This window comes from Populus trichocarpa, chromosome 1, assembly GCF_000002775.5.
Source record: "Populus trichocarpa isolate Nisqually-1 chromosome 1, P.trichocarpa_v4.1, whole genome shotgun sequence".
In the NCBI taxonomy this organism is placed as follows: domain Eukaryota; kingdom Viridiplantae; phylum Streptophyta; class Magnoliopsida; order Malpighiales; family Salicaceae; genus Populus; species Populus trichocarpa.
This window is the reverse complement of record NC_037285.2, coordinates 47610244-47619287: the sequence shown is the minus strand read 5'-3', so window position 1 is coordinate 47619287 and position 9044 is coordinate 47610244. Positions and strand designations below refer to the sequence as shown.

The 9044-nt window shown below is 32.3% G+C and overlaps 1 protein-coding gene across 1 annotated transcript; it reads left to right on the top strand.

The window, feature by feature from the left end:
• The first annotated feature begins 5846 nt into the window (after nt 1-5846).
• On the top strand, nt 5847-8730 carry LOC7491411 (uncharacterized). Its single transcript, XM_002300473.4, has 6 exons — nt 5847-6829; nt 7011-7173; nt 7354-7530; nt 7623-7706; nt 7795-7876; nt 7987-8730. The coding sequence occupies exons 1-6, from the start codon at nt 6471-6473 to the stop codon at nt 8427-8429; spliced, it is 1308 nt and encodes a 435-aa protein (XP_002300509.3). The 5' UTR covers nt 5847-6470; the 3' UTR covers nt 8430-8730.
• Nucleotides 8731-9044: the final 314 nt, after the last annotated feature.

Below are 9044 nucleotides of genomic sequence, written 5' to 3'. Positions count from 1 at the left end.
AAAAAAAATATTAAATTAATATTTTTATAATAATTTTAATACGTTAATATTAAAAATAAAAAAAAATTATTAATATATTTTTAAGTAAAAAATAATCACTACACACTACAACAATAAGCTACAACAATAAGCAGACACCGTCCTTTACCTTAATATCATCATCATTTAGGTACCTTCTTTTTCATACACCTACTTTTTCATATTTCTTGTCCATTTCCTGAGAATCTAAATGATTATAAATCCATGGTCAATTGGAGGCCAAGGGACCATCCGCGTTCACTTTGATGTCATTTGCTTAGAGCTTGTTAGGCCTATCGCTGGATGTCAACTCAGCTTCCATTAGCCTCCATTGGGAGATTGGCAGCCCTTGAAGAAGACTGCTTCCATTGGACATATCAATTCGATTAGCATGTTAGGCTAAGGGACCATCCACATGCGCTCCCTTTTGTTTTCTTTTTGGGTCCCAACCTCCATTAGCAGCAACGCATGAAGAAGACTATTGCAAGCATGAGGAATTCCTGACAACAAAAACTATGTTGCTGCAATAAAAGTGTTGAACTCCACTGAGGGAAAAAGGTTTTTCAAGATTCCAGCCATGTTGAAGGAGCACTACGACATCAGTATCACAAACACATAAATTTAATTACATGATGAACACATGTATTGAGTCTGGCCAGTTCATTTTTTTATATACGTAGCTATCAAGAGATTTGCTGCAAGATCCCTAGATAATTTTGTGACGGGGTAGATGCAGTTTTTATCACTCATTTTAAATCTGCCCCGGTCAAAACCTGTTTTGTAGTTTTAATGTTTATAAAACTCCTGAAATTATATTGTTTTGATTTACCCAAGTCAATTTTAATTAAATTAATTAACCCGTGACGACTCGGGACTTGAATATGTTTATTGTCAAAGAACCATCTCAACCCAATAGCTTAAGCTGTTAGGTAAGGTTCCAAGATATGATTTATATTATTCTCTAACACACCCCTTCAAGTGAAAGCCCTTTTGGACTTGAAACTTGCACAGACCCACATTACTTTGTGCTTAATTTTTTACCAAATAAATATGGATGATGAGATTCGAACTCGTGACCGCTTGGTCATTAAAGCTCTGATACCATGTCAAAGAACCATCTCAACTCAATAGCTTAAACTGTTAGATAAGATTTCAAAATATGATTTATATTATTCTCTAACAGTTACATGTGATTTCTAGTTTAACGACTTTGATTTTTATTCCATGTTCACATCTTGTTTTTTTTAGAAAAATCTCCTAGCAAGCTTGGCAGAGAACCATGTCACGGTGCTAGCTACTGTTTCATACGTCTTTTACTACTTGGGTTGAACACAACATATCTTGTATATGTTGATCAGTTGTTTAATTTGGAAAAGATATGTTGAAATTATCTAATTCACATAATAATATAATAAAAGACGTATACTCAATCTTTAGGTAATTAATACAATACCCCAAGAATTCAAATTACGATACTTGGATTTGAATCCAAGTTATGGACATAATTTTCTCTTATCACGCAACTTCCTCGCAGGGGCAGAGGGTGGATTGAATTACTGGGAGGGCCAAGGTAAAACTATCACGAGGCCTTACTAACATTATGAAATATTTTGAGGGCTTAGTAATAATTTCCAGGTATCCAATATGAAAATATGCTTAAATTTCAAGAATTAAATTGTTTTTTCAATGGTCAGCTTATGTGATGTCTACCAAGAACATAATTAGTCAACTAGATTTTACCATGCAGTTCACATAGAAAACTAGCGAGATGAAATCTAATATAAATCTAGTTTTAGTTTTTTTAAAAAAAGATATTAACATGGCAAAACACAATAAATTCATTACTCGATTGATTCAACAAAGTTTAATATCAGTGAATATTTTTTTAAAAAAAATAAAGTAATATGTAGTTTTGATAAAAAATAATAATAATAATAATTGATATAGCAACTGATAATTTCTTTTTAATTTCTTTTCACAGTGAAGGGACACTCTCTTTTATTAACAAAATCATAGTTTTGATTGGATTTTGAAAGATTCCGACGAACCTAACCATGAAAACGAATCATATGTCGGTTCAAAACAATGATGGTATTGACCCAGGATCAAGTATCGGTCGGTAGAGCTGAGAAGCCATAGATGGCTTTGAACAAGAAAAAAAAGGATGTTGGACTCATAATAAAAGACTTTGCATGAGAACCGCAGCATGTCACGATAAAGTTGAACCAGCATATGGATTGGAGAATAAATAAAACCAGAAATCTTCCTCAAATTTCTCACAACATATAGTAAATAAGCTTGCACTAAAGAACAAAAACGCACCATGTTTTAGTTTCAGTATTTCTGATATTGGGAGGAACGATGGTTTCAGACATGGACTTCATTAATTATTTTACATAAAGAATATTAGGTGGGCTTCCGGTGGAGATGCAAGATATGTCCCCATCATCAATATCATTACATCATCTTAGCTTTTTTCTATGAAACATTAAGTGGTTGTGGTCTTTCTTTAAATACTTAGGTTGATGATGCCTTCGTTCGGAAGAACTTAGATGTGTGTAGTAAATGAATAAAAGATCGATCGTTGCCTAACTTCTCCACCTTCCACCAAGCTTCAGCTAAAATCCCTACGTCTCTCTGAACGAAGGCATTCAAGAAAAGATCACCATTAAAGTTTGATATTTCTACATGAAGATTTTAGGTTTAAATGTTTGAAAGAGTTGAATGAAAGTTAGGTACGAGGAGGAAATAGCTATCCCTATTGAATAATTCAAAACTCATTGTTACTCTTGTTAAAGTAAAGATAATCAAAGAAACATTTATGATCATGTCATGTTACTTAAATTTTTTTCTATTTTTTCAACTTTAAAGGGTTGATCTATTGGATCACTCGAGGACTTATTTTCTTTCTAATTTCAAGTTTGAACCCTTTTCAAAAAAAAAAAAAAAAAAGAGTCATGGAACATGTTCCATAGCAATCCTTTTGAAACATTCAGGTCAAAATCGTTGAACAGTATTGCCATGACCAAGAACAATTCATTGCCAAAAAAGCTTAATGATTCGTTCTTTTATGAGTAGCCAGATTAGTCAAATAAGACATTCTAACAAGTATGATTAAGTTAAATCCGAGTCTTCGTCAATCAGTTTAAAGTGTTTGTCTAAGTTAATCAAATACGTACCCAATTGATCAGTTTGCAATTTGCATATTGATGGCAACAGGTGCTACTGTATTCACCACAAAATTATCAGTATTATTTTTTTTAATTAACGTGGATATCCGAATCAATTTGCGTTCAGCTCGATTAATCTCACGGACCTTGAAATTAATGACCATGTAAGCCTCTATTGACCCTGATCAGAAGATACGAACTCGTGATCATTAGGAAGCAAATCAAAAGATTGACCAGTTGAATTATTCCTCATGGTTAATTATCAGTAGTTTTATTAGATATTTATGTATATGATTGTTTGTAAATATATTTTTAATTATTTTTTTTCATATATAACATTCACACACAGCCATGTGTGAGAAAATCTGTGTTACCGCTGTTGAAATTCCATAATATATATGTGTAAACTCACTAGCTTTTCTTAAATATTAAATTATGAATATTTTTCTGGTTATATTGTATGAATTATTGAGTTTTAACACTTTCTTAAATGTTTGTAGAGATCATGATTATTTGGAACATGGTTGAGTATGTTTTTTCAAATCAAATTCTTGAAATCATATCACTGGATAGGATTTGCATTCATACATGGATAATTGATAGTTATTCAAAAATATAATTAGGAAGTTATTTGATTTTAAAATAAATTGATTTGGTAGTTAAGATCTTGCGAATATGATCCATCTTGTTTTTAAGAATATGTGAAATTTCAATCAACTTCGATATAACTAGTTTTTACATACTTACGCCTCAAGATCATGTTTTGCAGTAATTAAAAAAAATATTTGTTCTTGGTAATTTTTACATGTATAAAAAAATAAAAGAATAATTAATTTCAAAATTTATATAAAAAACTAATAATAAAAAATAACAAAATAAATATTTTATTCTCATTAAATATTCATAAGCAAATTTTTAAAGCACAATTATATATATTAGGTTAATATATAACTATTCATAAAATTATCACTAATATTAACACAAGAAATATAAGTTTATATGGAACAACCAAATTTTTTAAATTTCATCTTAATAAATTTATTTAAAGAGAATTTTATTTTAAAATAAAATTATAAAATAATAAGTGATGGGGTCTTTAAAAAAAATAGCCCAAACACTACTATTTCTAAAAGGTTAGGCTCATGAGCTTGACTTGAATAAAAGAGCCTAAAGGCATTTTGCTCCTAACTATTCTGTCTTTTTGAAAAATTGAGTAAATATGTTGTTATCTACTAGTGCATTTTTCAGTCACCTTTGATGATTTAAAAAAAATAAGGTTTGAGTTTTTGGATATCGGAATTCATATTTAAATTTATTGTCACTTGAAAACACTAAAATAAAATCATAAAAATCTCAATAAACTCATTTCAAGCTTAAAAAAAAACCATCTAATGACTCTATAAAATGAATATCAAACAAAATAAAAAAAAAACATTTATATTGAACTTTTCTTTCAAAGACAAGCCTATTGATATCAAAATTAGTCTTTTTCGTGATTAATATGCAAAGATTAAAACATGAAAAAATAAAATTTTAGAACCGAGGTGTAAATATATAAAACTAAATGGACCAAATAATATAAAGAATTGAACTTTGCTTTCCAAAACGAGCCTATTGACACAAAGATTGATCTTTCTAGTGATCAATATGCAAGGACTGAAACGTAAAAAAAACAAAGTTTTAGGACTGAGATGTAAACATACAAAACTAAAGGGACCAAATAATATAAAAATAAAAGACTTGAAGGACCTAACTGTACTTTTTTAAAACTTTTTGTTGCGATGCAGTGGAATAATGCAATCTATGATGAATAGCTAAGGAAAGTCCAAGCTTTTTTTGTTTATATTGATATTATTATTTTACATGATGAGAGATGTAGGGACAGGCAAAAGAAGAAAAGTTTTGTTATAAGCTATATGTATGTCGCATGTTAAAATCCACTACTATAGGTTAGAGAATTTCAAGAACATGGTATGTTTGAACATCGTGCTTATATTAAGTAACATATATTAAAATATATTGGAAATAAATACTATATACAATTAAGGATACTAAACTAATTCTATAAAAACAAACATTTCCTTAATTAAATCAACGAGTCGAAGCCATGATCCATGATCCTAATGCATCAAATGATAAAATCAGAATAATATCCATTTATTTATCTAGTTTTTTGGATTTTGGTTAAGTTGTAAATTACATCAATCTTTCAATAATAAAAAGTAAGAGTAAAACTATCCATTTATCTATTTAGTTTTTAAAAGTTTTTGAATTTTTATTTTTATTTTAAATTATTTTTTTTATGATTTTGGATTATTTTGATGTGTTGAAGTTAAAGTAGTTTTTTTAAAAAATTATTTTAATATATTTATAAATAAAAAACATATAGAAATCTAAAATATCATCAAAAATAAATGGTAAAATGTTTATGAAGTATTTGTCTAATGATTATTATATTTTTTAAAGGATAAAAATATAAATTTGATTAATTTTACTTTTTAAAAAGATGTAAAGATATCGGGTAAGGAAAAGAAAAAAAACACAAACGGTAAAACGTGATAAATGAGACGTGGAAAAAACAGACGCGGTAGCTAGCAGCGTGCCCACAGACCACAGACCACTTCTCCACATATAAAAAAGACACCCACTTCACATATCCTCTTCAACAAACAAAGCACGGGAACTCGTTGGCCTTGCCGTAGAGACTTGGCCACATAAACTCCTCACACATTACAACAACACAGAAGACACCAATCCTCATCATTCTTCCTCTAGCATAGTAATAGAAGCCTACAAAATTTTATCCATTCTGTGCCCATTTATCTCTCAACATTTGCTCCAAATTAACTTGTCCAGAAAGAGGAGAGAAAAACCCTGATATTTTGTAAGTTGTAACTGCTTGTATTATTACAACAACACAGTTTGTGTGGTGCAAGGTAGAAAAAAACAAAGAAAATCATGTTGGCCCTACAATAATCTAAACAGCACGTCTCTCTACCGCTTATCTCTGAATCCTTATCCTTTTTCCAACAACAAGAACGGAGTTTTAACTTGTTATTTCACTTCCCTGACATTTTCTCTGCAAAACCCATATCTTCTTTAGGATCGTGGAGGTTGTTTTGTGGGTTTTTTTATTTATTTTGAAAACCCTTGAATAATCCTGTGCTTTAAAGGTTTATTCTTTTGGATTAAATCGAGGGTTTTTGTTGTTTGATTTTTATTTTCAAGGGTTTAATTGGAGATTTCTGGGTTCTTTTTGCTTTTTGCTTTTGTTGGTTAAAGATGGCTTTAGGTTCAGTTTTATTGGAGATTTTGCAAAGACCTACAATTGGGGAAGTGTTGAGTGAGATTTTGATTTTTGTGATTCCTTTGTGGGTTGCTGTTGCTGTTGGGGTTCTTGTGGGGTGGGCATGGAAGCCTAAATGGGCTAGTAATTTGAGTAGAGAAATGTTGTTGGATTCCAAGGTTTCAAAGGAGGCTAAAAAAGAAGGAGAATTTTCAGCAACAACAAGAAGTTCTGTGATTCCAAGTTTCAATATTTTGAAGTTTCAGTTGCCAAGTTGTGTTTCTTGGGTTGCTGATGATGGAGGGTTTCAAAAGGACTCTCTCTCTGTGCCACCTACCCTCAATTCTGAATGCAGGTCAGTTGTTTTCGCTTCAAAGTAAATGTCTTTATGACTTTTGTTTGCAATTACTTGCATTTTCAGCCTGCGTGTTTAGTATGATGCTCTTAGCTATGGATTATGATTAGAATTTGTGGCATTTGATTGAATTGAAAAAAAAGAGAGGAAGAAACTGATATGGTTGACTTTAACTGGGCAGTTCATCAAAAATGAAAAAGGAAAAACCAGATCTTGTGATGGAAGATGATTTGGAGCATTTGAGTAAGCTGGTGGAAGTGACAGATGGAGGTCCTGCTTGGATTCAAATGATGGATCGTTCAACACCTACTATGAGCTATCAAGCTTGGCGCAGAGATCCTGAGGTAGGTTTCCTTTTGTCAAATTGGTGTTGTTTTGTGAATTAGCGTAACGGGACTGGTTAATGCTGTCTTGGTAATAAACCTTTAGTTATCAATGCTAGTTCTTGCTTTACAATGTTGCTGTTTGGTAGACTTGTGCAACCCTTGTGATTGATATGGATTATGTTTCAATGAATTTTCTAGACTGGCCCTCCACAATATCGTAGCAGAACTGTTTACGAGGATGTCACACCTGAACTGATGAGGGACTTCTTTTGGGATGATGAATTTCGAGCAAAGTGGGACGACATGCTTTTACACGCTGAAACTTTGGAGGATTGCCCTACCACAGGAACCATGTTGGTCCAGTGGGTGCGCAAGGTGGGAAGAGCATCCGCTTTATCATTTGTTTCTTTGAAGCGTTCTGTTTGTGTTGGCTTGTTTACTGAATTTATGGTTTTTTGCTGGCACAGTTTCCTTTCTTTTGTAGTGACAGAGAATACATCATAGGCCGTCGAATTTGGGAGTCAGGTCGAATGTACTACTGTGTTACAAAGGTATGAAAAAAGATAAAACCGGTTGCTCTCCAATCTAATTGCTTCTATTCATTTTAGAAACTTAATAGCATGTCTCTTCATGTTCCAGGGAGTTCCTTGCTCCTCTGTGCCAAGGCGCAACAAACCAAGGCGTGTTGATTTGTACTATTCAAGCTGGTGCATTCGTGCAGGTAACTTATCCTCAGTTTTCCAAATTATACACGTTTGTACATTTCTCTTTATATGAGTCGCCTAGCATGTTCCTTGTGTGATTGAGATGTCTCTGTTGGATGTGAACCAGTTGAATCAAAAAGAGGGGATGGCCAGCTGACTGCCTGTGAGGTGATGCTGTTCCACCATGAAGACATGGGTATTCCTTGGGAAATTGCAAAGCTTGGAGTCCGGCAGGGTATGTGGGGAGCTGTGAAGAAGATTGAGCCTGGTCTACGTGCATATCAGAAACATAGAGCATCTGCAGCTCCACTTTCACGTAGTGCTTTTATGGCTCAGATCAACACCAAAGTGAGTGCAGACTACGTGAGATCTTTGGAGAGCAGGACTAGTAGTGATATGTTAGAGATTGAATCTCAGGAAACACCTGAGAAACGTGTTGGGAATAATATACCGAAGTTTTTAGTGATTGGTGGGGCTGTTGCTCTTGCTTGTACTCTTGACCGGGGGCTCGCAACTAAGGCACTTATATTTGGAGTCGCCAGAAGGTTTGCAATTGGAAGGAGGATGTGATACATGATTTTTTTCTAACTTCATTCCGAAAGCACTGGACATAGATGATTGCTGAAGCAGTGAAGTGAGAAATAGTCCATTGCTGATCTCCTTACCCTTTGAGAAGGAACATGAACTTCCATTCTTTTTTCCCTATTTGAGCTTAAGCGCAGCTTCAGAACGGAAAACGAGAAAAGTTCTTTAAACTGTTGTATTCACTAAGTTTAGCAATTCAATGTCATCAAAGAATCTCAAGCTGCAGAAATAACAAGATTCAAGGTTCTTTTCTTGTTCATTTAAAATGCCATGATTCATTCAGTAATTCTGTTTTTTTTTATTCATTTTTGGTTCCATTTTACCGTATGTAGGGCCAAAAAAATTGACCCACCATGTTGTTTTATGTTTGGAAATTAGTATTGTACTGTAAAATGTTTTCTTGAAAATATATTAAAATTATTTTTGTATAGATTTGTTTATTTCTTATATAAGCATATAAAAATTATAAAAAAACACTAAAAATATATAATAATTAGATGTTTTTTAAAAGTAAAATGTATTTTTAAAATACATTAAAAAACAAAAACTACGCAATTTCAAATAAGCTAGCATGGGTGTAATTGCATGTATGGCAATCTG